General features: G+C 44.0%; 1 protein-coding gene and 1 long non-coding RNA gene across 6 annotated transcripts in view; one reads left to right on the forward strand and one right to left on the reverse strand.

Moving 5' to 3' along the window:
- Positions 1-8572: 8572 nt before the first annotated feature.
- LOC309810242 lies at positions 8573-13211 on the reverse strand. Of its 2 annotated transcripts, XR_014294965.1 has the most exons (5): positions 13094-13211; positions 11354-11511; positions 10108-10262; positions 9316-9460; positions 8573-8748 (listed from the first exon to the last, which is right to left on the reverse strand). It is a non-coding gene; the product is annotated as an uncharacterized lncRNA (long non-coding RNA). The 2 variants fall into 2 exon arrangements; XR_014294964.1 differs by lacking the exon at positions 10108-10262.
- A 282-nt stretch (positions 13212-13493) lies between these two features.
- IFT56 (intraflagellar transport 56) overlaps positions 13494-16424 on the forward strand; it is a 37891-nt gene continuing 34960 nt past the window's right edge. For 3 of the 4 annotated variants that reach the window (XR_014294963.1, XM_082632198.1, XM_082632199.1), the window contains exons 1-2: positions 13494-13594; positions 14097-14234. Coding sequence is in view for 3 of the 4 variants with exons in the window: in XM_082632198.1 (XP_082488324.1) it covers positions 13592-13594; positions 14097-14234 (141 nt within the window). In the remaining variant the exon portion in view is untranslated. The other variant, XM_082632200.1, reaches the window with a different exon arrangement.

Below are 16424 nucleotides of genomic sequence, written 5' to 3' on the forward strand. Positions count from 1 at the left end.
GCAGAATGTCCATTGCAATTAGCATCAAAAAGCCCAGTAGAACCTTCCATACTCTCCCACTGAAGTCCTAAAAACCCCCCTTTTGTTAAATTGAGATATATAAAGTTACTTCGGGCTATTCCAGGAGGTTTCCATTATTGGAAACTACCCACCCCCATGCTAAATGAATCTTTTCTTTTCTTTTTTTAATCTGTCTATTGTCAGTTAATTTGCAGGACCCAATCACTGGACTCAAATTGGAAGAGGCAAAAGGTTTTCCTCCCAACACTCCCAGGTGAAATGGGTCATTGATGGGATAAGTAATAAACCTTTTTTTTTTTTTTTTTTTGCGGTACGCGGGCCTCTCACTGTTGTGGCCTCTCCCATTGCGGAGCACAGGCTCCGGACGCGCAGGCTCAGCGGCCATGGCTCACGGGCCCAGCCGCTCCGCGGCATGTGGGATCCTCCCGGACCGGGGCACGAACCAGTGTCCCCTGCATCAGCAGGAGGACTCTCAACCACTGAGCCACCAGGGAAGCCCCGTAATAAACCTTTTTTTTAATGATAGAATTCAGTTGTCAAACTAGAAATTCTTCAAAATGATTAATGGGCATTCTCCGATTGGTAATTCATGGTTGATGATCAGAGTCTCTTAGGAATACAGTACTTTGGTATGAAAACCAGCAAAAGCTAGGTTCTCTCTAGCTATTACTTTATAGTTTCCTTTAATCCACTTGGCCTGATTTGTGGTCTGACAGGTTCCCAGGGACTGGGCTTTCAATATCAAATCGATTAAATTCACCACAGTATCTTCTGTGTGGCCCTTACTTTAGCTAGTCACTCTGAACATACAGAAGTTTAAGAAATAGTCCCTGCACTCAAGGAGCTTATGTTTGGGAAGACATGAAAAAACATTAAAACATAAGGGAATCTGTGGTTAAGTGCTGCAACGGGGTATAAAGGAGGTTGGAGAAGAGTACAGTTTGGCTAGAGCGGTTGGGATTAGAGATATAAAATTCCCCTCAATTTGAGGCCCTGAGAAACAATTTAAGGGGTTGTGGAGAGGAAAAAAGCAGAGATTTAGGAAATTTGTGTTGTCACAGGTTGGGTTCTCCAGGGAGCAGACACTGATATAGAGTTGAGAGTACAGATTTCCTGGAGTGTAACACCAGAGAAAGTCAAGGGAAGAAGCAGGATTGGTCTGTGAGGGCTGTCAGACCACAATGCAGACCTCAGAAGGTCTCTGCCAGCCCAAGGGGAGCAGGAGACTAGCCTCGGGCAGAAAAGCCTAGGCCCTTGTACCACTGCCTTGGAATCCTGAAGGAGCTAAAGCTGGAGGCGCTCAGCTAAACACACTCCTTGCAGCTGGAGAGCAAGCCCTGCCTTGAAGGGAAATCTGAGTGACGCCCTGTGTCCTCTCTAGTCCACCTTTTGTGCCACGTGGATCTCTTTCAACATCTGTACTCGGGAAGTAGCTTTTTCAGCACTCTGATGTGCCGCTATTCCTGAAAAATAACTTAGAAGAGGGAAGTTAATGGAATGAACTATAGCTTCTGTCACTGCACCTGGTTGTAGGACCACAACTGGTCCTCATCATTTCCCTCCACCACCATCCATTTCTTTTTCTTTTTTCTTTTTTTATTGAAGTATATTTGATTTCCAATATTGTATTAATTTCAGGTGTACAGAAAAGTGATTCGGTTATACATATGTATATATCTATATTCTTTTTTTTTATTCTTCTCCATTGTTGTTTATTACAAGGTACTGAATATAGTTCCCTGTGCTATGCAGTAAATCCTTTTTGCTTATCTATTTTATATATAGTAGTGTGCATCTGTTAATCTCATACCTCCGATTTATCCCTCCCTTCCCTTCCCCTTGGGTAACCATAAGTTTATTTTCTGTGTCTGTGAGTCTATTTCCATTTTGTAAAGAAGTTCATTTGTACTATTTTTTAGATTCCACATATAAGTGATATCATATAGTATTTGTCTTTCTCTGACTTATTTTACTTAGTATGATAATGTCTGGGTCCATCCATGTTGCTACAAATGGCATTATTTCATTCTTTTTTATGGCTAATATTCTATTGTATATACTACATCTTCTTTATCCATTTGCTGATGGACACTTAGTTTGCTTCCATGTCTTGGCTATTGTAAATAGTGCTCCTAAGAACATTGGGGTGCATGTATCTTTTCAAATTAGAACTTTCATCTTTTCCAGGTATATACCCAGGAGCGTGATTGCTGGAGCATATGGTAGCTCTGTTTTTAGTTTTCTAAGGAAATTCCATACTGTGTTCCATAGTGGCTACACCAATTTACATTCCCACCAACCGTGCAGGAGGGTTCCCTTTTCTTCACACCCTCTCCAGCATTTATTATTTGTAGACTTTTTGATGATGGCACCACTATCCATTTCTAATTCCCCTCACCCTAAGGTGGTCTCAGTAGATCACCTGGGTGGGTACCCCAAACCCTCATTCCTAAGAGGTCCAAGCACCTTCTCAGACCACCGTTGCTGCTCTTGTCTTGTCCATTCACAGTCACAGTTGGGCAAAAGAGTACCAACTGACACACAATTGGTCCCTGGATTACACACATATTCCTCCCTTTCCCCTCTGACAGCAGCCCTACCTCTTCCTGCTGACCAGGTCAATTACCTCTGATAAGACAGTGATTCCTTCCTTGTCTTACTGCCGGTCTCTCACCATTAGGAGGGCAAAGTGCCTGGTGGCAGCCATAACGTGTAATCCAATGGGATCTTTGCTGTATCCCCAGGCAAGAATGTGCCCCTTTTGGGGACCAAGACCTCTAATTTTGCAGAGCCCGGACTTGTGGGGACAGGGAAGCTCAGTGGATTTGTAGGAGAGCAAAACTTGCTGCCCCAAAATATCACTTTAGCATGTGGATTATTTCCAGCTGAAAATAATCAAGGCCCAAAAGATTCAGGAAGAAACTCTGACCTTCCCACAGCTGCCTAAAAAACTTTTAGATAGAGGGTCTGTTCCCAAATAGAGCTATCACCAGAGATACCTGCAAAGAATATGGGCTAGGGGTGTTAGGGGAAACACTAAACAGGGCCTAGAGATCAGAGTCCACTCTGTGTCCCGTTGTTTCTGCGTGACCCGGCAAACATTTATTTACCAAACATTTGCTTTTCCATCTCCGTGTGAATGGCCTCTTCCCCTTTGAAGTCCCAAACCACCACCCCCAACATCCTCTTTTGTCTTTAGCTGAAGATGGTATTTAAGGTGAGGGTTTCAGCTATTTGGGGGACTTAGTTTTCCTGGGTCTCTCCCATGTATACGTGATATTAAACTTTGATTTTCTTCTGTTGATCTGTCTCATGTCTATTTAATTCTTTGACCAGCCAGAAGAAACTGGAAGGGTAGAGGAAAATTTCTTCCTCCCCAATGGGTCATTGGAATGATGCTAACTGGGGCCACTCATGCTTCCACCCATTGTGGAAGACACACCTATTCTTTCTACTGGGGACAAAGCACCATACTACGTTATCTGACTGAAGGAGTATATACTATGATGTCCTGGAGGAAATGTAATCACTGCAGTATATTGCCTCCATGCTGGAGCTTCGGCTGCACCTCTAACTGACCATTCCAATATTTTATCTATCCAGCAGCTTTGGTATTACACTGTGTGTGATATGACCCGTAGATCCCATGTTCATGGGCCCATTCCTCTATTTCATGTAATGGAAAGAATCTTCTGGTCAGATACTGTGTTATGTGGGATCCCATGTCTGTGGATCAGGCAATCTTTAAGCCTCCAGAGTGGTGCTACTGAGGTTCTGCAGGCAGGAGAGGCAACCCCATACCTGGAATCTGTTTATTCCTGAGACAGTAAACCTCTGGCCCTTCCAGGAAAAAAGATGTCACAATGTCACAACTGGTCACCAAGTATCCTATCGGTCTCCTTAAGGAATAGTGCTTAGCCTTGGTCTTAATGGCTGGCACATTGGACGTTTAGAGGTGGCAGTAGCTATATTTGTTTTGGTAAATGACAGTCCACGCTGTAGGTTTTTGTATTGCCTCCATATCTTTTGCCACTGTAGGCTCTTTGTTTGGTACCCATCACGTAGCAGGGGTGGGACAGCTGCTCCAACAAAGGCTGGCTACATTAACCGGCCAAATTACTTTGTCTGGTTGGTACATCTTTTGTAATGGATATTTACTAGTGGGCTTAACATATTATACAAACAACTTCCCACTTTGCGTCCACTCCTATAGTTCATCCATGTGCCTCAATTCCAGCTCTTCTTGTCTCTGATTTTACAATCTTTTCCTTTCAGGTCCTCCACCCACCAGCCAGGCCACACATCACTGTCCATGCGTCCACATTTGTTCTAACCTTGGGCCATTCTCCTTCCACACAACGCAGATGACCTGGTGCACATCTCAAAGCTCCCCCATTGGGGAGATTTTCCTTCACCACCGTTTTTCAAGGCCTCCCCTAAGTATGACTGTCATGTAGCTGCCTTCCATTTTCAGCTTGTACCCACATACTGAGGGGACTCATCCATACTCCCAACTTGGTCTTTTTCGTCTTCCTTTACTGGTTACATGGGACCCCCCTCATATGGCCATAGCTATAAGCTGGTGGAGGGGTACCGGTGCAAGTGTACTGAGCGCCATGGAGATCTGGGCTACTTGTTCATACAGTTTCCTTGTACCCCCTTAATCCTGTATCCTGAGAGAGTACTCTTTTGTCAATAAATTCTGTGTACAATCTTATATTCCAACTTACTCGATAGAGGGTTCTCAGAAGGGTCAGGTTGGAAATCAAAATACAGCACTCATTTTAGAGGACTGACAAGGAAAGGAGAAGACAGGAGAGGAATTACTTGGGTAGCTAGAGAGATTTTTTTGTTTGTTTGCTTATTTATTGCTGTTATTTTACTGGAAGGTCTGGGCATATTTGAAAATTTCAAAGAAATATATCTGGGGAGAGTGCAAAGATGCAGTTACTCAGACACATTAGCGTGATATCAGGCTATGTGAATCAGTTGAACCACCAATCAGGGAGGGAAACAAAACATACACAAGGCAGTGATGAGTTAGCTATGCCAAGTCATAGAAATTTAAAGTACATAAACCTTGGAGGGTTGAGTCAGATGGAATGTCCAAAGTCCATGGCAAACAGATGCTCTCCAGGAGATACGGGAGTCAGAGGGGGCATGAGTCAGCCAGACAGGGGAGGGCAGAGATGGGGAGCAGGCAGACAGGATTTTCCTGCATTGAACTTGGCAGCAGCAAGGCTCCCTGGGAGGAAGAGAACTAGGACGGGATGAAGCTGGAGTATACAGGTGGAAGGGTTGACTTCAGAGTGAGAAGGGTCATTTCCCTCTTTGAGGATGAATTTATAGACTTTGCTTTGGTGGTGTTAAAATGAGGAACTTCAGGCTGCAAACCTTTCGATAACGCTCGTCTGAAGGCACAGGCCACAGGCTTGCAGACAATGGCTTGATGTGGCAGCCAGCTAGTCCCCAGCAAGTCTCACCTCCTGATATTTATACCCTTGTATAGTCCCCTCCCACAATGCATATGACTGATCTCTGTGATCAGTGGGATATGACAGCAATGACAGCGTGAGTTTCAAAGCTACGTCATAAAAAACATGTGACTTCCTTGTTCACTCTTTTTTTTTTTTTAAGGAATTTTTCCTTTTTTTTTTTTTTATGGCTGTGTTGGGTCTTCGTTTCTGTGTGAGGGCTTTCTCTAGCTGCAGCAAGCAGGCGCCACTCATCGTGATGCGCAGGCCTCTCACCATCGCGGCCTCTCTTGTTGCGGAGCACAGGCTCCAGACGCGCCGGCTCAGTAATTGTGGCTCACGGGGCTAGTTGCTCCACGGCATGTGGGATCCTCCCAGCCCAGGGCTCGAACCCGTGTCCCCTGCATTGGCAGGCAGATTCTCAACCACTGCGCCACCAGGGAAGCCCCTTTGTTCACTCTTTTATCACTCGCTGTAGGGAAGCCAGTTGATACGTTGTGTGGACCCTCAAGAGGCCCTATGGAAAGGCCCATATGACAGGTAACAAACGCCTCCTGTCCACAACTAGCACTACCTTGCCAGGCATGTGGATGAGCCCCTTGGAATGGGCTCCTTCAGCTCCAGCCAAGAGGTCCAATGACTAGATCCCCACAGCTGACAGCTCAACTTGAACCTTGGGAGAGACTGTGAGCCAGAGCCACCCAGCTAAGCTACTCAGCAGTATGAGAGCTACTCAGTAACCATGGGAGATAAGAATATTGATTGCTTTAAGCTATTAAGCTTGGGGGTAAATTGTTATGCAGCAATGGATAATTAATACAACATCCCCAAATACACAATGTAACCAAGGTCCCAAACACAAAGTAACGTGGACTGTGTAAGGAAACTGGGGAGGTAATCAGGACCAGAGGAGGAAAAAAGAACAAATTAAGTGAAACGAGCAGATGAGAGGGGGTGGGAATTACAACAGGTTATCAGGTTGTGTGTGACTGGGAGAGACAACGGGGAACTCATGATTTCTGAGACCATTTTATGGAAGGTCAAGACATGGCTGGGCATGGCAGACAGAGAGAGGCCCATAGCAGGCTGCATCAGGGTGGCCTTTCATGGCTTGGGCTTCTTCCTTGAGTACTATTCCCCTTGGGATAGAATAGGACTGGGGCTGTGCCCTGAACCCTATGGCACTGGGTGGAATGCTGACAAGACCACCAGGCCCTAAGCATTTACTATGTGTTAAGTGCTTTGAATAATATGAAGACTTAAACAAATGTGGCATTCATACCATGGAACATTATTCAGCCATCAAAAGGAATTAACTACTAGTATATCCTATAATGTGAATGAGCCTGGAAAATGTTATGCTAAGTGCACGAAGGCAAAGATAAAGGGTCATATACTGTATGATTCCATTTACATGAAATGTCCAGAATAGGCAAATCCAAAGAGACAGAAAATAGACTGATGGTTGTCAGGAGGCCAGGAAAAGAGTGAATAGGGAGTGACTGCTAAAGGGCACACGTTTCTTTTGGAGGTAATGAAACCGTTCTAAAATTAGATAACAGTGACGCACATTCTCGTGAATATACAAAAACCCCATTAAACTGTACACTTTACGGGCTTCCCTGGTGGCGCAGTGGTTGAGAGTCCGCCTGCCGATGCAGGGGATACGGGTTCGTGCCCCGGTCCGGGAAGATCCCACATGCCGCGGAGCGGCTGGGCCCTTGAGCCATGGCCACTGGGCCTGTGCACCCGGAGCCTGTGCCCCACAACGGGAGAGCCTACAACAGTGAGAGGCCCTCATACTGCAAAAAACAAACAAACAAACAAAAATTGTACACTTTAAAGTAGTGAATTTTATGGCATGTAAATTATATCTCAATAAAAAAATAATATGAAGACAGAGCACACGTAATAGCATTGACCGTGTGCCCAGCACTGTTCTAAATGCTTTCTGTGTATAATTTAACTTTCACAACCAACGGACCTAGGAGGTAAGAACTATTATCATCTTCCATTTACAGGTGAGAAAACTGAAGCCCAGAGAGGTTAAGTGATTTGCCCAGGTCACACAGCTAAAGCAAGTACTAGAGCCAAGAACTGAACCCAGGCAGTCTATCTCCTGAAGCTACAGGCTTAACCATTATGTTATACCACCTTTCACTTATAAATGATCTCAGGTGAATCTTAAACAAATCGGTGAGGCAGGTTTTAGTACCTCTATTTACAGTACCTCTATTTCACCTCAGAGAAGTTAAGTAACCCGCTCACACCAGTAGGAGCAGGGGAGGCAGGATTCAAATTTAGGACTTGCTGACTTCAAAGCACACAACTCTATGTCACCTGCAGCTCTTGCTAGCAGCTGCCTTCAGCACTAGGGGATGAACTAAAACGGACCTTCCAAGGATCCACACCTCAGCAGCTGGCTGACACAGGGAGTTTCTTCTTTTAGGGATCATGGGATTGTAACACCTAGTATTTTTCCTGTGTACATGTTATGATGTCTATATTGCTTTCTGATTTTCCAATTATCTTTTCACCAAATAAACAATTACATTAGCAATCAGAAGTTGAAAATTCGTTTGCTCAGTATCCTCACATAGACTTAGTTTTAACTAGGATAAATGCAAGTTAACTTTTATATTGAAATAAATATTGACTCCTATGTTCTTAATTCATTTCAGTTAAAAATTTGGCCATACAGAAAAATTTGGGAGTTTTCAAATAGATACCTCTTTTTTTTTTTTTTTTTGCGGTACACGGGCCTCTCACTGTTGTGGCCTCTCCCGCTGCGGAGCACAGGCTCCGGACGTGCAGGCTCAGCGGCCATGGCTCACGGGCCCAGCCGCTCCGCGGCACGTGGGATCCTCCCGGACCGGGGCACGAGCCCGTGTCCCCTGCATCGGCAGGCGGACTCCCAACCACTGCGCCACCAGGGAAGCCCAAATAGATACCTCTTTTTTATTTTTGGATTATGGAAATTTTCTATATAAAAATAGAATGGTATAATAAGCACTCATGTACCCATCACCTAGCTTCAACAATTACAACCTATAGATTTCTTATTACATAGTTCTCCAATTTATTAGTAGTTCAGCTATGATTACATTATCCTTTAGCACTGGTTAAATCACTTTTTAAAAGGCAAAATGTTAACAGGTGTTAATAGGTGGTTATAAATTTATAGATAATTTACATTTTCTTCATTTTAATTCTCAGCATCTTCCAAACTTTCCATGGTGAATATGTAGTACTTCTGTAATGAGAAAAAATGTTATTTTAAAATGATTGAAAAATGTATTTCTTTGAGTGTTTTTTTTAAATATCTATTTATTTCAGCTGCACTGGGTCTTAGTTGCAGCATGCGGACTTCTTAGTTGCAGCATGCGAACTCTTAGTTGAGGCATGCATGCAGGATCTAGTTCCCTGACCAGGGATCGAACCCAGGCCCCCTGCATTGGGAGTGCAGAGTCTTACCCACTGGACCACCAGGGAAGTCCCAGGAGTATTTTTTCAAATGCTTAATCCCAGAGTATTTCTTGCTCTTTCTTAGAACAGTCAAAAGTGGGGATCCTTTCCCCATGAGCCCGTAACTCACTGCGAGGGAGTGGGATAAAATTTGGTTTTTAAAACATTCTTTTTGATGGTAAGGTAGAATCTTTGTGAAACTAGTGAACAAAAGAAAAAATAACATAATAGCACTCAACAGAGCTAATGAATAGAGTTGCTGTGGTTCTACAGCAGAAATGTTGAGGGTTCTTCTTTTCATGAGGCTTTTCCTTAAGGAAAATCCACCCGAGCAAGAAATGCCAAAACTTCTTACTGTCTTTCATATTCCCTTAGCAAGTCATGGCCCTGGTGATTGACAGGTGGATTCCAAGGACCAGCAGTCAGTATCACTGTGCATCAGGGCTAAATTGGAGCAACGGGGACTCCAGAACATCACTCCAAGCTCAGATCGGGACCATCTTAAAAAACGACCCCCCAAAAAAACACAGATTTAGCAAGATGCAATTCACGTATCATAAAATTCAGCTGTTTTAAGTATACAGTTCAATGTTTTTCAGTAAATTTACATAGGCATACAACCATCATCACAACCTGGGTCATTTTTACAATTCTTCAGAAACTGCTGTTCTATTGCAACTGCAATAAAGTTGCAAATTCCAACTTTGTCTCTTACCCGTGCAACCAGCTTTTGTGTGTCTATGTTATTACATGTTTCATAACACATTAGATTCTTAGAGCTGTAGCTGGGAATAATAGCTTCTTCTCAAGTACACTCAATGCCATATTCTGCCCTTCATAATTACAGCTACAGTTCAAAGAGCTTCTACAGGGATTTAGAGGTTTAAAGCAGTATCACAAACTACTGGAAATCAGAGATCATTTCAATGGATTTAGCAAGATCAACAAGGTTTACAGCACAATAAGCAACAATGCGCTTAGACCTTGGCGACAGGGGTCCCTGCCCTGGGCTCTGTACCTTGACTGCACCCTGCACCAGGTGTGAAGGGGCCATGGAGCTGAGGGGTTCCTGCAGCCCTCCGCACCACACTACGGTGCCTAGGACTCGGAATTCCCTGCCCATACCACCCCAAGCCTGTTTCCATACCTGAGCCAGTCTCTTCCCAGCATGTGTCCTCCCTTTAGGGCTATTGGGGGTGACTGCTCACAGGAGAGCGGGTGACTACCCTTGCACTTGGGGGCTGGATGGCCACGCACATGCAGAGCCCCTCGTGGTGCAGGATGGAGAAGAGAAGAGATGGGCTGAGAAGAGAAGGGCGTGGGCTGAGTGAGCACTGGGGGTAGCTCTCTCCACACTGCCACCTCCCCCAGCAGAAGTCCAAGAAGTCTGAGAATTCTAAATTGGAACGTGACCCTCTTCGTGATGGTGTATTTGTCAAGGCAAGAGGATAAAACATTTTAACAGTTTGCTAGGCTGATTTTAAACTTTTCAGTATTTAGACATACGGTACGTGGACCTCTCTTTGTATGGTTTCATTTATAGGAAATGTCCAGAATAGGCAAATCCATACGGAGAGAAGATGGGTTAGTGGTTCCCAGAGGGTGGGGGCCGGAGGGGAAACTATGCATGTGCCTGTGCTATGTGTCTTTATCCATGTTTGTATGTATACAAAAGTGTATACATCAGGCAATGAAGATATGCAGTCACTCATTTACTCTCCAAGTGACTGGGGGTGAGGGTGAGGGGGGGGACAGGAGCTAGAGTGCAAGGAGGATGAAAAAGAGTCTAAGAAGTCATACCTGCCTTCTATGAGCTTATGGTACACCTGAGTCTCTACAGGGCTAGTTATTCAGGGGGTATGTAATGTAATTCGACTATAACACAACTATCTATACACTTGGGAGAATTACTTCACTTCTCCAGATGTTAGTTCCTTAGTCTGGTAATTCTGAGGGTTGGACTAGATGTCCTTTAAAGGTCCCTTCCAGCTCTAGTACTCCATGATTCGGTGATCTTAGACTACCCTCGCCTCTGTGTTAACTGGGTTCAGGAGGAAGACAGATAAACTAACTCGTCCTCCCGCACATATTATAGTTCCTTACTGTGTGTGGGTGTGGCCACAAGCCAAAGCAACAAGGCCAGGCAAGAATGGTGGGATTGAGAAGTCGTAAAACATGTCATGAGCCAGTTGCATAAGAGGCTAAAATCACTTGGCTTATTGCACTCAATACACTCAAATTAGTCACACCCAACAGTAAAGAAAATAAAGGGTTTAAGGAACCACTCTGAAGAGAGATAGGGGAAGGGAGGCATCCTCAACGCAAATGGCAGGCACGGGTTCTAGATGTAGGCAGCGGCAACCAGCGTGGCGCTGGCTTTTCTCAGCAATCACCTTCTACTCCGGCAGCTTCTGACACGGGCAGTCTCCAGCGAGCGTAGTGCATGCGGTCCATCGAGACCCTTCTCCAGCAACTGCGCTCAGACCCTGTCTTTTGTGAGGTACAATCCCTAGGGTGCAACAGTTACAACCCCAGCAGTAAGGAGCCTTACCTGTGGACAAAAAAAATGTTGCCTGTCATTTCAGTAAACAAAACATGCTGTCTGCCATCAAGCCAACAGTCACTGCAGCTGCCCCGACAGTGCATCCTGAGGGGAATTCAGGGTGGAGAAAAAGAGGATACTGGCCCTAGATAGTTAAGATGCATATCAAAGGAATAATTTCAATGAGCCCAGACACTTGCATCTTCCCATACATAGAAAAGCATTAAAACCCTTCACTTGAGATGTCTGTTTTTTGTAATCAGCAGTAATTTTTTTTTTTTTTTTTTTTTTTTTTTTTTTTTTTTGCGGTACGTGGGCCTCTCACTGTTGTGGTCTCTCCCGTTGTGGAGCACAGGCTCCGGACCGCAGGCTCAGCGGCCATGGCTCACGGGCCCAGCCGCTCCGTGGCATGTGGGATCTTCCCAGACCGGGGCACGAACCCATGTTCCCTGTGTCAGCAGGCGGATTCTTAACCACTGTGCCACCAGGGAAGCCCAGCAGTAATCTTTTGAAGTTTGCCTACATTTTTTTTTTCCAGCAAAAACTCCTACATATCCTGGCTCCTCACTCACCTCTTTGGAACAGTTCTTCAGAGCGATCTGAGAAGCTAATTCCCGGGCTATAGTCCTTAGTAAGGTTCCCCAAATAAAATATAACTGTCAACTTTAGGTTGTGCATTTTTTAAAGTCAACATACAGGTGTGGACCCCGAAAAATTAGGATCACTAAGACAAAGAGCATTGCTCACCACCCATTTCCACAAGGGTTCAGTTGTAACCCACCACAGTTGCTGACTGACAGTAGGACTCTTAGAGGAGTTTAAGGCGAACACAGAATGAGGCATCTGTGCTTTGGACGCACACGAATAGGCAGGTCCCACAGATAGTTAGATGTATATCTCAGGAAGAATTTTAATGACCTTAGATTCTTGCATGTTCCCATACGTAGAAAAGCTGAAAAGATTAATTGGAGACATCTGTTCTTTACGATTACTAGTAATCTTACCAAGATATATGCTTGACTTCAGGTATGACCTGGCCAAAAATCATGTATAAACTGGCTTCTCCCCTAGCTCCATCGAGTAGTTGCCACAGTTTACTGAGTGGCTGTCTCCCAGGCTTTAGTCCTCAGAAAGATCCCGAATAAAACTTAAACGCACAACTCATGTTATGCATCTTTCTTTAAGTCTTTCCGCACACCTTTAAAAACAATTTACTGGACCCTGGTGGTCCAGCCGTTAGAACTCCAGGCTTTCACTGACGAGGGCCCGAGTTTGATCCCTGGTTGGGTAACTAAGATCCCACAAGCCCTGTGACACAGCCAACTCCCACCACCAAAAAAAAAAAAAAAAAAAAAAAAAAAAAATCAATTTATTTATTTGACTTCACACTCCAGTTATCTTAATTTACATATTCCAAATCTTATATCAGATCTTTATTAACAATCAACATGGGTGCCACACTGGCCACTGTGACTGCATCTTGGGTTTCCCTATTTATAACAAATCAGAGGTTCTATTCTAAATTCTATGAGCAGGAATCACAATATAACGTCACATCACAAGGGTAGCTTTATCTATGGAAATAAGAAACCGTATCCTGGTGAACTCCCGCCTCCAAACATCGGCTTCCTCGGTTTGGCAGAAATTTTTTTCTAAGATTTCCGGCACTGCACAGGAGACGGCGATCACGTGCCAGTCAGCGTCCCGTGTTGCTCAGGAGCCCAACGCGGTCCAAATCGGAAGTGGTCCTTGAAAATTACTTTCCCGGGAAACTTGTATTTGAAAAACAATGCCATTCTAATTCGCTTTTTTCCTAAAGTAAACTCACAGAGATAGAGTCAAACTCTCGCTCTCAGCACAGAGAACAGCGCTCTCCTCAGGAGAAATTTTCACTCCTGCAGCGGTGAAACCCTAGGGGAACCAAGACGTGGAGGGCACCGGTTCCCCGGCGAGCGCTACTCCGGCACGGACCAGTCCCCCGGCGGGGTTGCTGTGGAGACCGAGCCAGCTTTGTGGGTGCCGAGGCGCGCTGAGGCCCGGCCTTCTTCTGTTTGTCTGCAGAGGGGATTCATATAGGACTGACGCCAAGATGGTTAGTGGCTTTGAACAGTGAGGGAGAACTTTGAGTAGGTCCTGGGACTGGAGATTAGAGGTTCCAGACATACTTCTGGGTTAAGTCTAGGATTGTCAGCAGAAGATGATGTCTGTGCCCTCTCCGTGTTCCCACGGGGGACAGGGATGCAGTTGTAAATACATCGTTGCTTTCTTCCCTCCTGCTTCTCCATTTCCCCACTCCTGAGCTGCGCGTGGGATGGAAAGCGGACCGAGGGAAGGCTGAGACGACAGCAGCTGCGCGAAAGCATCTCTTACCTCACTCTAACTGGGGGAGATAAAGAACTAGGGAGTAGCAGTTTCGTTAGCTCACACACAGGGTGATGGCCCTTTTAAATAACATGTTACAGAAGGAATTTGAACACGCTTACCTGGGGTTCGTTGTTAAGGGTTTGACTGATAAATCCTGGAGCCATCACTCTCAGTTTAATATTGACCATCGGAATGGGATCATACAGCTGTCTTTGTTGTTTCTTTCACAGATGCTTTCAAGGGCCAAGCCTGCTGTAGGCAGAGACCTACCGCATACTGACAAAAGAAAGAAGAAAGGTAGGAAGATTCCAAAACTAGAGGAGCTACTTTCACAAAGAGATTTCACTGGAGCTATTACCCTGTTGGAGGTAATGTCCAAAGAAGGTTGCTTCTTAGGAGGTGAATAACCAGAATATAGAGGAATGCATGGGTGAATGCTGGTTGCTATGCTGTTGGAACAGGTGGGTGCATTCTGGGACTTTCTGTAAATCTTGTCAGGCACAGATTCCAGATTCCAAGTTAACTATAAACCTGATTAAAGGTGAACTGAAACGATAGACTTATTTCTCGAGGGACACTTTTAATTATATCTAGTCCCACTGATGATGAATCCAGCCTAAAAATGTAGAGGGACATTTAATACAGTGTCAGTTCATATGATGTTCATTCCACCCCCTGACCAATTTATGGTTTATTCCTACTATATGTTATAACATTCTGATCAAATTTAAATAATTCTACCATGTTTCATGCTTATTGTCTAAAAATACTGTATCTTCAGAAGATATTTCAAATCTCTATGGCAGTAGTTCTCAACTTTTAATATGCATCAGAATTAGGGTACTTACTAAAATGTACATTCCTGGACTCCTGCCCTAGGGATTCTGATTCTTTACAGAATCAGCCTACAGTGGTTCTCAGGAACTCGTATTTTGGGCAAGTAGCCTAAGTGTTTCTGATGTAGATGTTCCAAAGATGCTGCACTTTGGGAAACGGCTTTCTGGGAAGCATATGTTACAGAAGAATGAAGGGGTACACCAAAGAATGAAGAGTTTTGATAGCACAGCCTGGCTGTGTTGTTCCATAATCATTTCTCTAAATCACTACAACAGCCATATGACTCTATCAACGATAAGTGTTTTAATTAGCTTTATATATCTTTCTCAGTCTTTCACGTATAGTCCTGTGTTTCTTGCCAGTGCTCTGGTATTGAGCACATTGCTTAACTCTTCTGGCATCAGCTTTCTCATCTTTAAAGTGGGAGAGTTGACTTGGAAAGACCATCTAGCTCTGTAAATCAGTGGACTGAGTGGTAGATGCATGTGTAATTTTTGTCAGTCTCTTTTTCTCTTCTCTCTTTTCTTTGAGGCAGTGTCCACACTTTCCTTATTGTGCAATCCCATGCTGCCTGTAAGTTGTCAGGGAGGTTCTGCACTACGCTTTCATTCTTAGGTAGCCAAAGTGCCATGATGGATGGGAATGGGAACTGCCGTGGATTAGGATGAGGAGGTCTCGTGAGCTCTCCTGTGGCTCCAGGGAATTCCTGGGGCAAATTCAGGGAGACCTCAAATAAGAATTTCTTCAGACTTAAGGCACTGTACTGAAATTCACAGTATTTGGTGAGAGGAGAATTTCTAATATTATGAAGTTAGCTACAGGAGTAAGTGCTTATTCAGACAAGAAAGTATCAACAGATGTCTTCATCTTGTAATGGTCGAGGCACCTGAGGTTTTGTAACAATGATCTGTTCTTTTTTAATTTTTAATTGAATTTAATTTTTAATTAATTTTTATTGGAGTATAGCTCCTTTACAGTGTTGTGTTAGTTTCTGCTGTATAGCAAAGTGAACCAGTTATACGTATATATATATCCACTCTTTTTAAGATTTCCTTCCTATTTAGGTCACCACAGGTTAACGATGATCTGTTTAATTTTTATTTTTTTACCCATGTTTTTGACTTACCACCATATAGAGTGAAAAAAAAAATCTCACCCTGCCATGGTAATTCAGACTCCTCCTTCAAGGTCTCACTCCTTTCCTCCAAAACAGGACTTTTCTTTCATTGGCTGATGAATTCATGAATGTTTTTTCACAATGGACATAAATGATTAGGTGGTCTTCTAAACATCTTTAATTCTTGCAGGCCCTGGTAAGCCTGTTGAAGGGTAATAGAATGATTTAATGGCTTGTCCTCAGGGAAAGGCTATAACCTATGAATAAATATACGTGTGTGCTCACAGGACAGGTTTGAAGCGTGAAGATGAATGTGGGGTAGAGCATGGAGGGGTGAAAACATGGGCTTTGGAGTCCGTGGGCTACGGTGGTCCCTGCCACCACACCTACTGGCTGTGTGTGGCCTTGAGTCCATCACTTAATTTCACTAACTTTCAGTTATTTGGCATTAAATATTTCACATAATTCTTATGTTCCTTATATATCACCCAGAATTGTTATGAGGATAACTCTTAAATACTTTCTGGAGTAAGGTGTCAGTAAACACAGAAAAACAATTGTGAAATGTTTGAGGGAAAGGTAATTGTGCTGAGTTCTGTAGGTA

The sequence above is a fragment of the Mesoplodon mirus genome (assembly GCF_964341445.2).
Source record: "Mesoplodon mirus genome assembly, chromosome: 9".
NCBI lineage: Eukaryota > Metazoa > Chordata > Mammalia > Artiodactyla > Ziphiidae > Mesoplodon > Mesoplodon mirus.